This window comes from Ixodes scapularis, unplaced genomic scaffold, assembly GCF_016920785.2.
Source record: "Ixodes scapularis isolate PalLabHiFi unplaced genomic scaffold, ASM1692078v2 PGA_scaffold13__105_contigs__length_92229423, whole genome shotgun sequence".
NCBI classification, from domain to species: domain Eukaryota; kingdom Metazoa; phylum Arthropoda; class Arachnida; order Ixodida; family Ixodidae; genus Ixodes; species Ixodes scapularis.
This window is the reverse complement of record NW_024609839.1, coordinates 58084478-58105834: the sequence shown is the minus strand read 5'-3', so window position 1 is coordinate 58105834 and position 21357 is coordinate 58084478. Positions and strand designations below refer to the sequence as shown.

Sequence of the window (21357 nt, the reverse complement as noted above, 5' to 3'; positions counted from 1 at the left end):
TTGAATATAACATGAAAAACAAAAGGTTCCGATATATAAAGCAAATGCGACAGTGCAAGTGAGTAACTTTCGTTGATCTTCCCACCGCAGACGCGTCCGCACAGCAAATAAACGTTCTACAAAAAGCGAGCTTCTAACATTCCTTACAACAATAATAATTTGAAGAATTACAATAGACCCTTTCCGGAATTCAATGCCATCTGTTGACTCAAATGGCAGTTTAACTTTTACTGTACTAATGGCGGCAATGAACCTGTGGTCTGCAGTATTTTATTGGGCACCGTCACTTTCGCAAGTCAACAGTAAACGAGAATGTGCCCTTCACTGTACAATTCTTTTTCAATCTCTTTTAGTGCCGATGGCGAAAAAAGATGCCACCAGTCAGAACGAAGCGCCAATCCACATACATGCCTTGATAGAGTTTTATACATGAAGGGGCTTTGAAGCCGAGTGTGTGCTACTACCATATCGACTGGGACCGAGTTAGAAATGAACGCTTACGCAGCCCTTGTGTCAATTCCTGCTTCACGTCGCGCTAACGCCTAGAATGTGTAGGCCTCGGATCATCTGCTTAGGAGCATCTTCAACTTATTCCCTCGTCAATAAACAGGAGGCCGCCATTAGTATAGCGCATATGCCACTTTTCAGATGATGATGATAGTGATCAAAGTGGCCAGACTGAAACCAAAAGGACGAGGAAGTCTCTCCCGAAGGGGCCGGCTGTGATGGATACGATTATGGGGAGCTTGGAGCGGTAGTGGTTGCTGATGTTTCTTCAAAAAAAAAAGTTGTCCAGCGTCAACCTGACTCACTTAATGGATGTCAGTTTCACAATAGTCACAGGGCACCACCGATGAACGCGGAACAGGAACTTACAATCATTTGTCTAGCACAATGATTAAACGACGCGAAAGTCTGTTTATACGCTGAGCTGCGCGGAGAAGTTATCCCGGTTATTCACGGTCGACCCTATGCGTTCCACTCTCGGAGAAACGAAACAATTGTGTTGCTTGTATGTTGAGACAGCCTCGATGTTGGTACGCCTCCACGGGTGACCGGTCCCTTAGCTGCAGATGAGAAATTTAGCCAGTGCAGTACAACCGTTAACCTGGGGTCTTTAACGTGCGCCACACAGTAGTGATTACACGAACGCGTGCCGGTACGAAACTCATCCAGATCGAAACGGGCGGCGGATCGAACCCAGGAAGTTCTGCGGCGCAAGCTTTCTTTCTTTCTTTCTTTCTTTATTGGTTTCCATTTCCTACAGAATGGAGGAGGCCGAGGAAAAAAGCTACAAACGCAGCTTGTGGGGCCCTCGGCCCCCTTTAAATGATGGCAGCATTGGACTCACAAAACACTCACACACAGTAACAAAACACTTCCTGGTCAATCATTCGATACAGCTCCACACATTAGTATACAGTTGCAATTTAACATGATTACGTCGGGTAAGGAACACAAAACAATTCTAGGAAATAGCTCGTTTTCATCTCAGGCAGTTCTGAGGGCACCGGTATCAGAAAATGAACATAAAAGATATCTCAGTGCAGAAGGGGTTATAGAGGATATATCGGTGCCAGCCTCCTCAAATGAATTTAGTAGTCTAGGCAAAGTATTCTTAAGCATTTGGTCACCATAATTTGTCCGAGAACGAGGAACTATCCATGGTTCTGGAGTTCGTGTTTTATGCGAAGGTTGCCTTTTTTCTAAGTTTCCTATTTCTAAGAGTGTAGAGGTATTTTTCCTAATGCTATAATACAAATCTCGCATAAGCCTCCTTCGGTATATGTCATGAACTTTTGGAATGTTATATTTCTTGAAAAGGTAGTCAGTATGTTCGGTGTATGAGACATTGGCAATAACGCGTATCATTCTCTTTTGCATTAAGTGTAATTTATGGAGGTTAGATTCTGTTGTTGTGCCCCATACAAGATGGCAATAGTTAATATGAGATACAAATAGCGTATTGTAGATTAATAATTTAACTGATTCCGGAAGAATATACCTATTTCGATTCAGTATACCAGCTATTTGACTAAGTTTGAGTAGTACAAAGTTAACATGCTCGTCCCATTGCATGTTACTGGAGAAGTACGTGCCAAGCACTTTTATAGTGTCCAAAACTTCGATGTTTGTGTGATTAAACGCTATGTTATGATGCAATGGGATAGGCGTTCCTCTTGTATAGAAGAAAACGGCTTTAGTTTTATTAGAATTAACTTTTAGACGGTTCTGTTTTGACCAAGAGCTTAATTTACGTAGAACATCATTTGCCATATTGGTTATCTCCGCGTAGGAGCTGGACGATAGAAATATGCTAGTATCGTCCGCATAGATTATAAATTTCGCCTGTTGACATATATGTACGATATCATTGACGTATAAGTTAAAAAGCAACGGGCCAAGAATGCTACCCTGAGGCACACCAGAGATTATTTCTTTGCTTTTAGATGTTAAGCCATTCAGAAAAACGAATTGTCGCCTTCTGCCGAGATAGGATTTTATGAACTCATGTGGCAGACCCCTTATGCCATACCGCTCAAGCTTTTTAACTAGAATATTGTGATCGATATGATCAAAGGCCTGGGTAAAATCAACAAAAATGCCCAAAGTCAGAAGCTTCTGCTCGAAGGTTTGTAAAATATATTCTTTTTGCTCAAGAAGAGCCAGCTCCAAAGACTCATTTTTTTGGAATCCATACTGAGCTTTAGTTATTAGCTGATATTTCGCACAAAATGACGATATTTGATTTAAAATAACTTTTTCTAAGCATTTCGAGAAAATTAGAAGGATAGAAATTGGGCGATAGTTCTTTATGTCTAACCTATCACCTTTTTTCTATAGTGCTGTAACTTTGGCAACTTTCATTTTGTCTGGAAAGGTTCCTGTGGAAATACATAAGTTGTATATATGAACCAAGACATGGACGATTTCATTAATTTCGCTCCACGTTCCGAGCTGAGACGCGTTAGCCCACTCGGCCACCGATCCGCCATCGAAGAAACGAGGTGACCCACTAGAGCATACCCCCCCCCCCCCCTTTTAAAAAAAAAAAAAAATCAACTGTTGCAAAATGCGCTTGAGGTGTCACTTTTTTTTTTTTTTTTTTTTTTGTCTTGAAGTTCTGCAGGAGCACCATAGCTTCGTGCTTATTTACTTATTAGCTGTATAAAAACTGCTGTTCTGTAGCGTTGTGTTGGGCTGGCCCAGTCCTTGAAGCTCACTGGAAAAAGGCGTGATACGAGGAATTCCTTCTTCGTAACTTGGAAAAAGAGGGCGACGGTTACAGCTTCAGCCAGCCAATCAAACCGTTTAGAAATGACACATGCGACAGCATAATGTCTAAATGTGCTCCTACTGTGCAGACTTTCCACGCACTTAGCTCTTTTTCTCAGGTGGGTTCACCGGGGCTGTAATTTATGCCCTTTGTCAAGTTAAGCTGTGACTGAATGGGAAACGAGCAAATTGCAAAAGGAGCCCACAATTTCGGGTTGAGATAATCTGGATGCCGATGACAGGTTTTCAAGCTTTTGTCCTTTGGTAATGCCGTGCACCGAGCCCCCCCCCCCCCCCCCCCCCCCCCCCCCTCCCCCCCAATCCCTACGAGCTCGCGGAATTCGGGCACTAATCCGGTTCTGTTTGGGGATAACATTCGAGCGAGTCGGACACACGTCTCCAGTCCGGATCGCGTTATCTTTGGCGTTTGAGTCAAAGCGTCTATACTCGAAACCCGTCGAGACTGACTGGACTCCAAGAGGCTGAGAGCCGGGGTATGGAAGAAACAGCAAGCGCACGAAAGAGAAAGCAGGGGGGGGGGGGGGGGGGGACAAGTAATATATCAGGGGGGTTCTGACACCTGAATACTCCTTCCAGATAGCTTCTGACAAACGGCATTATTTTTTCTTTAATACAACTCGTTTCGCCAGACGACAACTCGCGATGCCCACTCCGCGGATGTCGCTTCTCCGCACTGCATAGGCGCGCGGTAAGAAGCCAACTCTACGGGACTATCTATCCCGCCCGAACACTAGAAATAACTAAAATATTGTGTAACGCCCGTGTATTATCAAACAACTTTTGGCGCAACGCTGGCGGAAAAGTCTTACATTTTGGTTATGTGGCAGGGTAAGTGTTTTAAAGCTGTTCAGCTTAAAGGGTGCAGCTAGCCCATCACTGAACTTGGAAATCAAGGCAATGAAGCCGCGTACAGCGTGTGAAACTCAAGGGCGTCCCACGGCGACGAAAAACCTAACTCGCCGGTGCGCTTTTTAACGTATTTCAGCAGTGCTGTGAGGTTTTCTCCAACGCGCTGTTCGTCAGACATCAAAGAGCCCGCCCAAGCGAGATCTTGCAAGTTCGGTTCCGGCTCAGCTCGACAGCTTCGATGGGGTACAAAATCCCCAATGTATGCGTTCTTCAATTTCACGCAAATATTTACCATTGCATGTAGCAGCGAAAATAAAAACAGTATTTTGTTCCTCGCGCACGTGCACAAAGTTACGCGCCAAATTCGTAGCGCGCTTAGTCCACTGGACACGTGACAAAAAGTAAGCACTCCCAGTGACAAGCAGAGCGGTGCTCCACGCCCACGGTGGGACGAGCCACTTTTCTTCCCTGAAAGCCGTGCCGAAAATCACGAGGAACAAGGGAAAAAAGGCACCTGAATCAAGCCTGCGGTTGTCTACACCAGGGATTCGTGTCAGCTGTGGTTCGGAGTCCGGAAGCCGAGGTGTCCGTGCTAACCGGCGAAACACGAGCTTGCCATGCCCGACTTCTCGTAGGCCTGCGTCGCAGCCTTCGCGGACCGAGCAGACAGAATGAACTGAACCACGACTCGGACCCCGGACCCTCCACGAGATTCATTTTTGTAGCTTTGCTCATTTGCTTCGATGCGTTCTCTTATTTTTATGCGTAAACTGGCGCCCCCTGGCAGCGCGGAGCCACTGCATATAAATACGTGCTATCATCATCATCGTTCCCGAACGGTTAGCGGTGTCAAATAGCACCGACACTGCTAAAAAGCTCACCAGCTGCCTCTGTCGCTTGCACCTGCACACTGCACCTGCATCCTGTGTCTCCTGTGTTTACCATGATCGTTTCCACCTGCCGTGGTCCAGCTTTTGCTGTGTAGTCGACCCAAAAAAATACTATCACCAGCCGTCTGTTTTTTGCTTGTTTCTGAACACTGTGTAACCTCAAACATCGAGCAACAGTCATGTGGAAGTCTGGGAGGATTCAGATGACCTGTGAGTACCGTCGCTTGCGCGAATCTTTTGAACGTCTTGTAACCTCTGCATTCCGAATTCCGTTCGCAGGCCAAAGAATGCTGGACAGAAGACCGCCACGTCGCAGGCACCGTCTATGCCACACCGTCGCCACGAACCCCGACACCGACGGATCTAGTCGGGCACGACTCTACGGACAGCCCACAGCGAGCACGCATCCCCATCTTCTACGGGAGGGCGAAGTCACCCCTGGCATCGGGCAGGGAGAGTTCGCCGACCGAAGGCGACGACTCGTAGACTCAGTCCTTCGGCTGTGCGCCGTGTCTCCTACCGCCAAGTCGACCCAGAACCACGCGGTGGTCGTGCCGTCGGCGACCAAGTCCTACATGTCGGACAAGATCCCCTACCCGTTCAGGCAGAACTCGGACTTCCTGTACCTCACGGGGTTTCAGGAACCGGACAGCGTTTTGGTTGTCTACACGGACGCGGACCAGCCGGAGCCCAAGTCTGTCCTGTTTGTGCCGCAGAGGGACGCGCACTCGCAACTCTGGGACGGTCCGTGCGCGGGACCCGACGGAGCGGTGGATCTACTCGGCGTCGACGCGGCGTACGGTACGGACGAGCTTGAGGGCTTCTTGCGGAAGCTTTTAGGCGGCAAGGCCTCCAAGATGCTATGGTACGACCGTGCAGCTGCAGGCTCGACATGGCCCACCGCGCACAGGTATGCCAAACGGTTGTTTTTTCTTCTGGCTGTTGTGCCAAGCATAGTTTGCACGTGACGTCGTCGTGTCCTGTTGTTCGCCATTCCTACCTGTTCTAATCTAGAAAAAAATAAAATAAATTCCGTGGCTCAAAGTGTATGCTGAAGAATGGCCGAAGGTATTCACTAAGCAACAAGGTTCTTAAAAATGGCTGCTGATGTGATGTCAGCAGGACAAGGCTCTCCATATTTTCCTCTTTAGCAGAGCGAACGCTGGAAAGGAGAAAACCACCAATCATAGCGAGCAGAAAGCTTTGGAAGGAGGGGGGGGGGGAGGTTGTAGGGGAGGGGGGTAGGGATTAGGGGAGTGTGCAGTCCCAACAATAAGATCTGAACTGTTGCATAATAGACCGATCTTGCTAAGCATTTCACACATGCATGACGCCGCCATGACTGTGGTCCACAGGAAGCAGGCATTTGCGCATGAGACTGCTTGTACCATCTTGTGTGGCGCTCGCACAGACCTGCAGTGGGTTCGTCGCACATGTAGGAAGACTACAGTTTGCACGATGCATGGTGGCAGTGATGGCATAACAGAACTGGCTGGCGAGATCGGTCTATTGTGAGCCTCACTTTAGAAGCCAGGTTCTGTGATCAAGTAGGCAGAGATGACGCAAGGATAAACTGGTGTCAGTCAGGGGGGAAATAAAATTGGGAAAGGCAGTTTAATTGACTTGTGGAACCATTGTCAAACCCCATTAACATACATAGCCTTGCCCAGCTCGATTGATGGCTACTGTCTGAACTCGCATGCCAGCCAACCGGCACTTTAAAATACATCTAGCGAAATCGCTTTTAAGAAATGGAGAAAAACCGAGGCAATTAGCACAACCAGTACCAGGTCAAGCCGATTTATTTTTATAGTCCCACGAAGGAAACTCGAAGGGAGTATGGTTGCACCATCTACAGGCAAGAGAGAGAACTTAAAAGAAATCTAAGGGCTTGTGCAAGTGCTGCATAGTCTGCTGTCTTTCAAATCCAGTTCGCCTATTGCTCGTCAAGCGGGGCTAACTCGAGTGAACCTAGAACCATAGCTGTTTGATGCTCTTTTACAATATTCCTTTTGCAAAAAACCCCGAAGGCCATGCTTTAATTCCCATACTTTGCGCATGCCCCCTCAACATCTACCACGCGATACCACAGAGGACAAAAGAGGGAGGGGTAGCACAGTTGCTAGCCTGCGTTTCCTTTGCCGTCTGCTACAACCAGATCTGTAAAGACGATTCCCAGCATTCCTCTTGGTGCTGTGCACGGCACCGTGTGTTTAGCAACGGGTCTGTTTTGTCCGGTGCCAACGGGGCAAGCTCAGATTCTACAAATGGTCTCGCATCTTCTTATACAAACTGCAGTCGTAAAGGAACTGCCTCGTTGCCGCAGGGTGCTTGGCCAGCTGAGCGAAGAACACAAGGGCAACTTGGCGATAGAATCGCCGCGGCTGCCAATCCAGCGCCTGCGCCTCATCAAGTCGGAGGCGGAGCAGAACCTGATGCGGCAGAGCTGCCGAGTGGCGGGGGAGGCCATGGCGGAAGTGGTGCGCGCGTCTCACGGGGGCGTCTCGGAGGCCCAGCTGCACGCCAAGATGGAGTTTGAGTGCCGGATACGCGGAGCAGAGCGGCTAGCCTACCCTCCGGTTGTGGCCGGTGGAAACCGGGCCAACGTCATCCACTACGTCGCCAACGACCAGCGGGTCTTCGACGGAGAGCTGGTGCTCATGGATGCAGGTAGGTTTCACCGACGTTGTTACATCCATCATTTGACAAATTCCGCGGAAGAGCGTCGTTCCAAAGCGGTCCTTCTCGGTAGCCCATACGCAAAGTGGAAACAAATATTAATTTGTACTGTCGAGACCGGTCATAACGAAGTCGGTTATAACGAAATAGCGGATATAGCAAAATGATTTCCGATCCCCATTGACTTTGTGACAGCCGGTCTCGACAGTATAAAAAAACAAAGACGCATTGTTTGCACGCCATGCAAAGTACCGTAAAATACCAAGGGAGTGCCCACCCACTTTTACTGAAAACTGAGTTAATCTAGACAGGGGCTCTTGTTCGGTCAAATCAGGCACTTAACATATAATTTGCAGAATTCCCAAGTTTGGGAAATGCTAATAGTGGGCGCTTGAACGAAGTGGGTGCTTCCACAGTATTTTACGGTAGTTCTTATCGATTTGGTTGTTCGAGGAAGAGGCGATGCTTTTGGCATTTGAAACATGTTCATCTTGATAAAATAACATTTATCTAATCTAAGATGCACCTACATCTTAATTCAGCACATGAAGGGGGAAATTACTAATGTTTCGCGAGGAGCCGGACTTTGCTTACTACGGTTCTTCGGGCTAAAACGAGTATAGGAAAGAGTTGCCTTTTTTTTCATCACTAAAGGTTTGTTTTGATGGCTGCCTGATATAAATTTTCCCTGCTTAATCATTTTTTGCTTCAAATACAAAATAAATGTCCATAGGAAGCAAACACCAATAGACAAACGGTAAACGGGAAAAATTTTCAGTATTGTTTGGGGGAAGCGTCTAATTTAAATCATCATAGCCAAAACGATACAACCTAAATCGCAATTTAAATCGTGATTTAATCGTCTCGACTATTACTGTCCACCCTGCCCACATGCCAGCAGGTACGGATGGGGAGCAATCCTAGCGCCACCGCTCCTACGAGCTACGGAGAAGGACCGTTTCCAAAAAAACTCTCTTTTAGTGCAAACTTCGTGGTCACCGTAGGAACCACAGCCTTTCACCGTAGACCAGGAATATCAAACACATAAACAATGACTCCCTGGGGTGCAGCCCACAAGCATCCTGCAGCTGCGAGCCCCCATTCCCATGCCTTGAGCGCTACATGCGCCATAAATTGTTGTTTTATATTGTCGATTCATTTCCGCTCAAAAAGCAGCTCTGCTCATTTGCACATTTCGCTTTTGTTTTTTTTTTAGTATCGCTTTGTTTAAATATTTGCTTTTTAGCTTGGCTTTGCAAATTCTTGCACAGCAGGGAGCAACGGCTAAAGGCAAAGCTATGAGCTTGGGCTTCTAGCTTTCAGACAATACCTTTAAAATGAAAGTATTATCTTGTAATGCTGCTATAAAAATTTTCAGGAAAGCAAAAAACTGCTGCATGAAGAGAGATCTTTTCTATGCCTGTTGAACCGGGGGAATTGTGCGACGGGGCGCTGTGCCTGCTCTTGTTCTATAGAAACCTGCCAGTACTGTGGTATGGTGGTGTCTTAAATCTTTTTATAACATCAAGCGTGAGCCCTAAGTAGTTGTATATGCAAAGAAAAACTAAAGAGGGCAAAACAATGAGCTTACAAAAAGCAGAAGGCTCATCTAAAAATATCTCTTGAATGTTGCTGGGACAGTCAGCTGCTTTGCAACATGAAACAGCAGTGCTCCACGTTTGTTCATTTTTTTTTTTTTGTTCCAAAACAGCAAAATTGGCCCTCGTCCTTTCGGGGGTGGGCTATCTGACCTCCGCACTCAAATGAAGAGACCGCTGCCATAGACAATGTGTGTTCAGAGTTCCACCTGTTCCATTGCTTCCGTCTGTATGGCCAGGGATAATGGCGTAGCCAGCACATGTGCCACGAAAAGGCGAGAGGCATTTTAGGAAGCCCGACAACAGAGTTTGGTCTAGCAACATCGGGTTGCACCGGAGTCGCTAGACAACCTACGCGTAGAGTATCAGCGCTCCATTCCTCCGGTCGTCTTGCGGGCGCCGCCATTTTGGCGTTTACAGATTGAGGGACTACACCATTCGGAGAAGCGCACCACGCACTATAGCAGCGCTGGTCTGTGGGTGACGTAGTGGCGCTCCGTATCCTCCCCGCCCAGGGTGCGAGCTACACGGCTATGCGAGCGACCTGACGCGCACGTGGCCGGTCAACGGGAGCTTCGGGTCGGGTCAGCGGGAGCTGTACGAGTTGCTCTGGGACGTTCAGCAGCAGCTGCTGAGGGAGCTCCCCGTGTCCCTGGACTCTCTGTTCCACACCATGTGCAACCTGCTCGGGCTAAGGCTGAGGGAGGCGGGGGTCCTCGCTCCGGCCACGCCGGACTCCGAACTCGCCAGGGTAAGGTTTAGTTACGTGTGGGAGATTTCGGAGGGTGGTCTTGCTGACAAAGCAAGCTTTTGGGGGGCGTGATCCAAAAAGCACCTGCTCTTTGGTGTCGTTTTTTACTGATCCTTTGTTCCAAAAATGCTGCAGTAGCTTTCAGTTCGCACAAGCAAAAAGAAATTCAATGTGTGCTGGTTTCATTTTCGGTCCCACTTCTTGTCACCTCAAGAACTATAGTAAAACACATTTTGACTTTATGCAGGGCATTGTCAAGTTTCTCTTTTTATGTGATGAACTAAGGTACTTAAAATATGCACATTTAAGAAAAGTCATACGTTGTTTCAATGAAACATACATGTTTCAAACGCAAAAGGCATTGCATTTTTTTCCTTTGACAAGCAAGCTGTGCGATAGTTCCTTTGTTCAGCGTATCAACTCCAGTTTGCCTGATTTTAAACATGTTTCAAAGAGGATCAATAGCTTTAACCATGTTCCTGGGTGGGACTGTCGCTGCCAAACCTCTGTCGAAGTAATTCTACATGTCATTGTGGACGGTTGCAGGAAGCTCACAAGCTGTGCCCCCACCACGTTGGCCATTACTTGGGCATGGATGTACACGACACCCCTCTGCTTCCACGAAGCATGCGGCTGCCTCCAGGATGCGTGGTCACTGTCGAGCCAGGTCGGTGACCCCACCCCCTCTCTCTCTCTCAAGGGATATTAGTTGCAGATCACTGTGTCTTATTGGCACTTTCAACAAACAAGTTAAAGTAATGGAAATCTGAATTCAGTCAGATTCATTCCTTGTCAAACCTTTCAGAAGAATCATGATGTTTAAACCTTGAGACTGGAAAGGGAACTTGGGAGATATATTAGAAGGAACATAAGAAAGGTGATAGACAAGCATCTGAAACTCAACTAACAAAATTTATTTCATATGATTTTATACCCTTCTCCCAAGGTTGTCCACAACATACAAAAAGAAAACACACACTTTATTTTCAAGGTGACTCAATTCTAAGTCAATTTGTTCCAAGCGCATAAAGGCATGAACCCAAACAAGGCCCAGGAAGGAATCCTCTCCGAAACAGTTCAAACAAACCTAAGTCCTTTGACAGACAAAGGAATAGAAGAAACAATGTCAGTTAAGAATGCAGTGCTTTCTGCATACAAACAGTGCCAAATAAAAAAAAAAAAAAATTCGATGATTCAAAATTTTAGTTTCCCTTCTCTTTTTTTTTTAAATATATCTAAGTTTACTTCCCAGTCTTGAGGTTTAAACATCATGATTAATATGCACCAGCTCACCTGCACGTTGACCATTTCTTTCACTTTCAGAAAAAAGATGTATACATCTAAAAATTATGGCAGTATTTCACATCGGTGTGAAAATTGCCACGGTAAAACTAGTTATGTAAGGGGGCCAAGTCAGACAAAGTGAAAACAAAATGTGGTACAGGTGACATTCTAGATACAAACAGTATCAAAACCTTCATTGGTAAGTCCATTGAGCCTCATTGTGGTAAGGAAATTCAGTGAAGTTAAACAGGTCTGCCGAACGTAAGGTTGCCATTTTTGCTTATCACCAAAGTGTATTGTGCAGTCAGAGGGACTAAACCAGAGTGAGCAACTCTACCTTTACAACCAGAGTACTTCAGGTAGAACTTGGTTTCCTCTACACAGTCGCCATTCATTACTCACAGGAATCTACATCCCTGAAACGGACACGAAGGTCGCCCCCAGGTTTCGCGGGGTGGGCATGCGCATCGAAGACGACGTCCTCCTGCTGCAGTCCGGGCCGCAGGTGCTAACCCTAGCCTGCCCCAGAGAACCCGACACTCTAGAAGAACTGTCTGCGGGACAGCGAGCACCATCAACCAGCTGAAGTTGCATCGACCGAAGTTGCACGGTTCGGCGAACCAAATTGTTCGGCGGTTCGTGAGCGGTACACAAACACGTCTGCCCAAGTCAGAACAACTTTGTTCATTGTGTTCCCACAAAAAACTGTTCTCCGATGGTACGATGCGTTGGCACGAGATGAGGTCATCCGAGTCCCGGCCGAGAGTGTCGGCCCTTTCCCGTAGATGCCCAGTAGGACTCGTAGTACTGGACCGTTTCCTGCGAGATGCGTGGCCGGACGAGCTGCAGTGCGGCCTCCAGGTGCAGTGCCGTGATGTGCCTGGCCTCGATGTCTTCCTCCAGCGCGATCAGCGCAGCCTCCTGACACACGGCCACCACCTGTTCGTCGGGAAACGTGCAACGTTTACGTATGTGCGCGCGCCACTTCAGTTCCAACGCGACTCGCTTTCGCCGCGACCGAAGCGTGTTCCAAAGCGTCGTCTGGAAGTCAAGCTACCCAGCTAGTATACCTTTTCGTTTGCACAAACGAAGACGCGTTCGTCGTCTGTTTGGCAAGTTTCGTTTCTGAACTCTGTGCATGTTGCCAGGTAGAACCGTTTGCTTGTTTCCTTGCTGCCTGCTTCTAGTCATGACCGGACCCCCGGGATAACTAGCGGTGGTGCCAGTTATTAGTCGGCGCTGCGGTTTAACCGTTAAAAGAATGAGAACCGCGGGGAGGTCCCTCGGTTTTTTTCACCTCCAGCACCAGCTCCCCACCTTCGATAATGCTCGAGCGTGTGCGTGCGCCCAAAGCGAGAAAAAATGCAGCTGGGAGCCGCGCATCCGAAGCAGACGCCCTGCCGTGCTCACTCTGCCTCTGCCTATGGTAGTTAGCAGTTGAAAGTCCAGGCTTTTTGTAGTGCCTTGAAATGACGGCCCCTTGCCATTTTTTACGGAACGAGAGTCACGGGGCTTGTGCAGACGTGGGATGCCACACGGCGTTTTATCGAAAAGAGCACGACAGTTTTTGGCCCTACTGGTGTATAAAGTGGCAATTCGTTTTAGTAAGGTGCTAATAGTGTGTTTTAACTTTACTTTTTCTACAACGTTACTCCTTTCTAGTAAAGTGACACTCGTGTTTTACAGTGCACTTAAAATATCTGCATACCTGCCGAGTTCAGAAGTCCGGGAGATTTTCTGAGCCTGGAGGTTTTTTTTTAAAGAAATGTTGACAATTAATTTACATGAAGACAAATTTATTACATTTGTATAGCACTGCTCATGCTAGTGAGATATAGCTGGGTCCCGCTATCGTTGCTGTCGTGGGGAGGAGACCTCGTTTAAGTGCAGGGAGGGGGGTTAATTTGAGTTTTTCGGAAGATTTTCCTGTCAATCGTACAACCGGACGAAATGGTCAAAATTCCGGAGTCTCCCCGGTAATACAGGAGACTTGGCAGGTATGTATCGGCATCAGTGCAACAGGTATGAGTACAGTGAACGTTACCATTTAGCATACCCTGTACAGTGCAATCCATTTATAACATTACCACATATAACAATGTATTGCTTATAACGATCTGTTTCTAGTCCAGATACAACAATAATCGGTTATAAATTGTTTGTTTGTTTTCATTATTGTTATAAGTGGATTGCACATTAGTATTTTCACATTAACAAAACTAATTTAAAAAGTTGACCTGCATGAATTGCTTACAAGACTACAAGAAGAACCTGGTCTTCCATTTTACAGCCCAATTTTAGTGCTTCTAATTGCAAGACCTGCTGCTGCTTGGCTGTATAGTGCACTGTGAAGAAGAGTGTGTTCAAAGCCATTCTCGGTGGTAAAATCCCGCTTGATTCTACTCGGTCCAGTTGCCAGTGCCTTACATGTACAGCATTTCTTTGAATCCCATTTTAAACAAAATGTACCAAAAAAAAAAAAAGGATGTGGTGTACAAAGTTAAATCTCACTAGGCTCAGATACCACTGTACATTGAGAAGAGGTGTGCAATTTGAATATTTCTGAATATGAATATCTTACATTTAATGTGAATTGAGCATGGATACTTTGATAAATCACAGATGGAATTCTTTTTGGGAAAACACCTATGGAACTGAACACTTTTATTGCATAAGAAACATTTCTCATCATATTAAAAAAAGTAAAGGTGCGGTAAGGTGACAGGAGTTGGGAGAAGCATAATCTGACATGGGAAGCAAAGGAGTGACCTCCTTATTTATTTGAAGATAACATTGTTTTCTTTTCTGGCCCTGTCCTTTAAAATGTAGGGGTCACACCATAAAACTAATCAAAGAAGGTTGACCCAAAATAATGAGGAAACTGTTCAGACCCTCTGACCCTACCAAGATGCTCCGACACGTTAGCCGTTTCTCCTGGCATGCCGGTGCAAAAAAGTGAAGCTCGACACCAGAGCGCTGGTGATGCTGCGAAGCTTGGTGCGAGAAACGGAGGGAATATTCTAAAAACTGCAACGGTAAAAGCGTGCCGTGAACCGAATCCATTGGTAAATGGTAACTTGCAAATTGATCAAAGTTTCTAAGATTTTCACACCTCTAATTACAAGCTCGAAGCACAGCCACAATGTTGGCAGAGCAGCTCCACCAGAGAAACGCCAACTTCCAAGTTTGCATCATGATATCACCAATAAAGCTATGAACTGTTTGATTTGCATTACTATTCCTGCATGCTCTTCTACATTGTCATTTCAGACATTTGGCACTTTAGCCCAGATATACATGCTTATTGCTTTGTATGGACACTTAAGGGGGGAGGCTGGTCTTTAACTTTTCGTTTTTTATTTTTCATTTATCAAGCTGAAATTCAGTATACTGATGTATTTCTCAGTGGTGATTTCAAATATGCAATTAATTTTCAGATAGCTTAACTAGATCCTGAGTTATTAACAAATTTGTAATTTTAATTAGGTCCTTCTTACGAGCCGTTACCATAAGATTGTTCAGAATATATTGCAATTTTTTATAGAATTACATTCACCGAGACATGTTTTGTGTGGTGATGCTATTTTAAGCCTAATCTAATGATATTATATTGGTAGAAAACATTTAAAATGAAGTTGCACAAAATGGGAGGTTACATCTTTTTTAGATTAATTAATTAAAATTATTTTACGAGATATGAAGCAAGAAAAATAGCATCACCGCACAAAACATGTCTTGGTTAATGCAATTCTATAAAAATTTCTGATAGATTCTGAAGAATTTTATGCTAACGACCCGTAAAGAGAACCTAATTAAAATGGCAAATTTATTAATAACTCATGATTTCGTAAAGCTATCTGAAAACTAATTGCACATTTGAAATCACTACTGATAAATACATTAGTATCCTGAATTTCAGCACAATAAATGAAAGATAAAAAACACAAAGTTAAAGACCAGCCTCTCCCCTTAAACTCATGAGAAGCCAAAGTATAGGGAGTATTCACTGGCAATCATAGCTGAGCTTGCTGCTGCTTTCTTACCACTGGGGAAGAGAGAGAAGGGAAGGATGCTTTTTTACGAATTTTGAGTGGCAAGTTAATCTTCTATAATCTTCTAGAGGGAGAATAGCTGCATTTGGGGAAGCCTGGGACCTACGAAGGAGAGTCCCGGTGATAAGAGAATTTCTCCTTCCCCTTTTCTCTTGCGGTTGCCTGAGAGCTGACTGGAAACTCTTCCTGGGTATGCGCTGTGAACAGTTACCTCAAATATGGCGTCCAGTGAATACCCCCTATTACGGTGGAAAGCTGGAGGTGAAACAGCTGAAAACCTTCCTACCATTCTCATCCAGTCCGTGACTATGTGGAGTACAAGTTCGTCTGCTTTTTTGCGCGAAGGTTGCGGTGACATCAGGATGTTGAGCTCTGATTAAAAGGATGGTGGGTAGGCGTCAAGGCAGCTAGCATTGAGGTCTACCCACTGTTTTACAATCGTAGCCAGTCAGAGCTTGGCATTCTGACGTCACCGCAATCACTGCGCAGGAAGCAGACGAACCTTGCGCTCCGCATAGACGTCACACTGAAAGTAAAGGAACACGAGACAGATTATACTTCACCTCTGCGCCCGAGTATCCTTCAGTCTTGCGAGCCAGGTCATCCAAAGATACACTGTCGCCAAGCGGCCGCTTGGACAAGTTGATACGCAGGATCTCTCTTCGCGTGTCCAAGTCTGGCAGCGGCACATAGACAATGCTGTCCAGTCGTCCGGGCCGCATCAAGGCCTGTACGAAAATCGAAGCTGCTCAAACAGGAAAGACGCTTTATGCAGTGCAGAGACAGTCGAGGAAATTTGTAAGGTCGGGGCAACAGCACTCCGAAGAACCCTCGAGTCACTTAAAACCCAGTTTGATGACCAACACTTTACACTGCGAAAGCTTTTAAACTCTTTGGTGTCAACAATCTGCCTTGAATGGCAGCGGAGGTCCTGGTCTCGGCACTGGCACACCAAAGCAATACAGGAGACTACAGACCTTGAAAAATGCACATACTAAGCAGTTTCTGGCCTATAGTTGGGCGTGAATGAGTGCCTTCGATCTAATAAGATAGTGCTTAGGCTGGAGAAAAACACTTTACTTGGGGGTTCCTGGAACCCTATTTGAGAATCTATGCTTTACATGGGTTCTCAAACAGGCTGCCCAGGAACCTGGGCATTCCCAGAGTACCGTCGGGGGTCGCCCCAGCTCCAAATTTACGTTGGCCGTCCCTTCCCCTAATTAAAGTAATTTTCCAGTTTAAGCACTACTTTAAAAGGATCTGAGTCATCCGTTGATGCAAAAAAATGTGCAAAACACTCCGTGGTATGCGCAGTATCGTTGACAAAGTGTAGGCTTCAGCACTGCATTGTACGCTTCTGCACCTCTCCCGGAGTGAGCGAAGATAGTGTTTGTAGATGGTTCTTATGCTAACGTGAGTGAAGAAGGCGGTTCGTCTGCTATGAAGCGTCACTTGCAGAGAAAAATAAAATGAGAAAATGACGTATGTCGTCCGCTAGCAGACTGGGAATAAAGTACATTGTCTAGTATGAACCGAGTGCTGCGGTGAAGTGAGATGATTGGAAGGAAGCTGAAATTGTGATTGTCTCCTATTTCACGTTGAAAGCCACTGACAGGTGATGCTTTGTTTTCAAATATCAAGTGGTTCTGTAGCCGTACACAAGCCGATATCGACCGGTGGATGAAAGAGTACCAAGGACAAGCACAAGAGGGCCAGCGAGACCTCTTGTTATTGGTACGTTGGCGAGACTTTCTCACCAAAATATTGCTCGATTGTGAACTCGCAAACGAGTCGAAATAGCCTCATTGGTTGATTATGTGCAAGCTGCGGCACCACGTCCAGTCAGCGGTCGCTGATGCTCTTGCTCCTGTCTTCACCAAATTCAAACCGCAGGAGGGGCTTCCTCTGCTAGCAATCGAGCATTTGAGATTGAAGAGTTCGAAGAATGGCAACTTGAGACGTGGAGTGGCAATGCATAGACCCTCACCTGGTCAATCATGTCTGGGCGGTTTGTGGCAGCCACCAGAACGACGTCCTGAAGTGCTTCGATGCCGTCCATCTCGGCCAGTAGCTGGGCGATGACGCGATCGCCCACGTTGCTGCTTCCGCTTGTGCTGCGGTAATCGCGGCATATTGCGTAAAGGTAAAGAAAGAAGGTAGGTACCACACGGAATCGAAAGTAGCAAAGCGACATGGTTACCTTCCCCTGTGTGCTGCCAAGGCGTCGATTTCGTCGAAGAAGATTATGCAGGGCGCAGCTGTCCTGGCTTTGCGGAAGAGTTCACGCACGGCTCGTTCCGAATCTCCAACCCACTTGCTGAACAACTCGGGTCCCTGAAGTGGTATTGCGTTAGGCTTAGAAGAGCCAAGCTATGGCAATGGCACTTTTTTAACAAAGTGAAGAGCCGTGGATACACGGTAAACAAAATATATTCTGATAGTCTCGAATGAAAAGTATTGGTGAAAAATTAATGACACTAATATGCAGGGTTTTTCGTGTTCGGCCTTGCAGATTTGTTTTAAAAAAGCCATGAAAGCCACGCTAATGAAGTCTGCGGGTGAGTTATACAGCCGGGGGACATAATATAGGGGTCTAGTCGTCACATTAAGTTGAATAACATACTAAAATTTATTAATTAACTTTTTAATTAGTGCACATAGGGTTCTAATTAAAAACTTGATGAGCGTCATCGAAAACCACTAAATCAGTAATTTTTAGAATGAGTGAGTACGTGGGAAGCACGGTAGTGCACTAATGTTTCCACAAGCACAAGGCTGGCGGCAAGAAAACGCAGTTAAGAGACAGAAAAAATGTGCAGGCACATTATCGCACTGATAGCCTTGCTCCGCTGCATAAGTACTAACTTTCACCGCTCCACTGGGCCTCCCACGTGCTTAAAGTCTTTCGGCTGATTTAGTGGTGTTCTATGATGCTCAGCAAGTTTCTAATTGGAACCAAATGCTTATTTTCACTAATTAAAAGTCAATGAACACATTTTAGTTACCCGACTTATTGCAACGGTTAGCCCCTTAGTGTAGACCGCATATAATGTATGTCTCGGGAGTCGCGAAAATCCGCACTATAAGCGGTACCGCACTATAACCAAAACATCAATTTTTCAGGCCAAAATACATGCCGAGACAACTTACCTTTGTAAAAGAATTTATTTTATGTTAGATGAAAAAATAAGCTTAGTTTGAGGAAAGACTTTATTTCAATAGACTAGTACAGTTACGTCTCAAGTGTGTCACACATTTTAAAAGAAATTAGCGGCTTTTGCCTGGCGCAGCCTTTTAACGGCGTCGCGGGTTGCGGACGGACGTCGCGAGCGTTCAGGATTGCTAACCCTAATCACTTTTCTCCGGAGATGAAAACGCGTGAAAATTCGCATCCTTCATACGGTACGCGCCAGTAATACCTTGAACTTGAGCACACGCATGAAATGCGCCAAATAAGAAATCCGGGCGATGTTCGAGGACACAAATGCTTAGAAATCACCACTGTAGTCGAAGTAAACAAACACAACGACACGGGCGTTTCCGCCGTCTTGAGAGCGCCGCTACGACATCGCCGCACGAGTAGGTGGATCTTCCGGTATTGATGTCGCTGGCCTGTAATAAGGCGGAGCCCCCGGGCAATAACGGGGGCGCGCGTTAACCCATCCGCCGCGCTGCGCTTTACGCCGCTTCGCGGCGACAGTCTGAGGCGGCTCATTACAAAAAATGTGAACCCACATGTGTGTGTGTATTGGCCCACACGTAAACGCCGCTTCGCGGCGCCCAACTATTTGCTAAAGTATCATTCGGTGAACCGCCCCCTCAGGAGGCTCCGCCTTATTACAGGCCAGCGACATCAACACCGATCTTCCCTTCTAGTACGTGCTGGGTTATAGCGACACACAACGAAAATTCAGAGTCAAGGATAGCGCTTTTACGCAGAACGATGAGATGCATGCCGTCTACGACGACGATCACAACCGACGCCCGCGACCGGCATGCAACGCGCGCGAACACTTCTCCTCGACCTGGGATTGGTCTGTCGTTGCGGTTGTTTGTTTCTTTGTTTCCAACGCAGCTGAGGGACGCACGCACGTGAACGACACGTGCGTGCGTCCCTCCGTCGCTATGGCAACTGAAGCCTCTCTCTTCGCTTCTCCCCGCGTTTTCCAGCAACCTCCTTGCCCCGCGAGTGCAGTTTGCGGCTCGCGCCGTTAGCGCCGTTATCTAGTGTCGCACAGGGAAGCGAACTCGCTGCTCCGGTCGTCGGCGCGGTCGGCGGGCTGTGCCAAAAAGCGCACTATAACCGGTATTTCCCTTCGCGCGCCTGCATTTTAAGCGGTATGCAATTACATGGAGTTCTATGGGAGGTGAACCGGTGGTTTAAAAAAACCGCGTTATACCCGGTCCTGCACTATAAGCGGTTACGTTGTAAGTGGTCTATACGTAGTATGCCCCCTGGCCGTATAACGATCACCTGCACAAACCACATCAGTGTGGCCTTTGCAGACCTTTTTAAACAAATATGTAAAGCCTAAAAAAAAAAAAACATCCTGTATAAGCCACTCTAATTTATATGCCAGTTAATCTTTAATACCCTTCAGCTTAATAAAGCAAAGGTATACGTGGCTTGCACATGAAGTCATCGCACCGCGCTGGTGGTCGTTCCCGCTTGTTCTTCCCGAGATAACCAAAGGCAGGGGTACGAAATGTAGGCTGCAAGATGCTTGCACTCAATTGCAAATTCACCATGATGGCGGCATATCGTCAAAGCAAGCCATGTATACACGTTTGCAAGTCCGGTCTCAGGGTGCCGCCATCTTGCCCAGTGGGGTGCGCTTGGGAGCGGCCATAATCCGATTATGACGCCTTAGCATGGCTTCGTAATTGGATTAGGACGTGTCCAAGCGCACCCCAGCGAGCAAGATGGCAGCGCTCGGAAGCCAGACTTGCAAACGTGTATAGCAATAATACTTTTCACAGTAAACAACCGTGAACACACACACTAAATCAAATACTTCATGCTAGACATAGAGAACACCGATGAAACTTGAAGACACTGTTATATATGCCACCCTAACCAATTTCTATGCAAAGTCCACAAGAAAGTGTATTCTCAATTGTTGTATTTTGCTTTTACGAAATATGTTAGACAGTTTACAAAATAATACTAAGGTTGGCACTGCAGCGACCCTTATACGTAACTGGCCTGGAAACTCCACCAGTGTCCCCTCAAGTGACCGCTTTCTGCAAAAGGTGTCGCTGGCTGTCAGAGGGGGGAAGAACCTTTAAAAAAATCCAAACAAGCTGTAAGGCTGAAATTTGCCAATCTGCCTCCAAGACTGCTTATGGCGATGTTTCTGGTCACGCATATTGCCAACAGGGACCGCGACAATGCTGAAGCGCCCAAAAGAAGAGCATCCCTGCCTTGATGGCGATGAAGTTGAGTCCGCTCTCAGTGGCCAGTGCCTTGGCCACCATGGTCTTGGAGCAGCCTGGGGGTCCGTAGAGGAGTAGTCCGTGCGGAGGAGTGGCCCCCAGCCTCTCAAAGGCTTCCCTGTGCTTCCAGGGCCACTCCACCGCCTGCCGCAGCTTCAGCTTCACCTCCTCCATGCCTCCAATGTCGCTCCAGCGAACCTGCAAAAAAGACAAAATTATTATTTTTTTGTTTTAAGGCAAGAAGACCTTTTTCTGGAAGGTCCAAAGGCACGAAAAACAAAACAAAGTAGCCCGACAGGGTACCAACGGCCTGCGTCGGGGGTGAGGTCCAGCAGCACGTAATGCAACGCAAGACCTAAGAAACAAAATCTGTACACACATTAACAACAGCAATATATCACTAGCACAATGGCAATAAAAACAACAACATCGATGTGGGAACACCATCCACCTAGAACTCTTCAAATGTATTTGCTAAATTTTGTAAAATCTGCTTCAGTTAAAAGTGCACAACTGCAGCA

At 46.6% G+C, this 21357-nt stretch overlaps 3 protein-coding genes across 4 annotated transcripts in view; 1 reads left to right on the top strand and 2 right to left on the bottom strand.

The window, feature by feature from the left end:
* The window catches only part of LOC115326196 (leucine-rich repeats and immunoglobulin-like domains protein 3), a 62598-nt gene extending 57731 nt beyond the window's left edge, over positions 1–4867 (bottom strand). The window contains exon 1 of the mRNA XM_040213346.2: positions 4661–4867. The gene's annotated coding sequence lies outside the window, so the exon portion shown is untranslated. The remainder of the gene's footprint in view (positions 1–4660) is intronic.
* Positions 4868–4974: 107 nt separating this feature from the next.
* Positions 4975–14574, top strand: LOC115327428 (xaa-Pro aminopeptidase 3). The gene is made up of 6 exons (XM_040213345.2): positions 4975–5246; positions 5316–5946; positions 7363–7706; positions 9829–10064; positions 10611–10731; positions 11753–14574. Exons 1-6 carry the CDS (start codon positions 5216–5218, stop codon positions 11932–11934), a joined length of 1545 nt encoding a protein of 514 aa, XP_040069279.1. The 5' UTR covers positions 4975–5215; the 3' UTR covers positions 11935–14574.
* Positions 12010–21357, bottom strand: part of LOC115327423 (ATPase family protein 2 homolog) — a 28532-nt gene continuing 19184 nt past the window's right edge. For both annotated transcript variants that reach the window (XM_040502061.2, XM_042289913.1), the window contains 5 exons: positions 20825–21034; positions 17601–17734; positions 17388–17514; positions 15964–16128; positions 12010–12287 (listed from right to left, as the gene is read on the bottom strand). In XM_040502061.2, the coding sequence (XP_040357995.1) occupies positions 12093–12287; positions 15964–16128; positions 17388–17514; positions 17601–17734; positions 20825–21034 (831 nt within the window). In that variant the 3' untranslated portion in view covers positions 12010–12092. The remainder of the gene's footprint in view (positions 12288–15963; positions 16129–17387; positions 17515–17600; positions 17735–20824; positions 21035–21357) is intronic.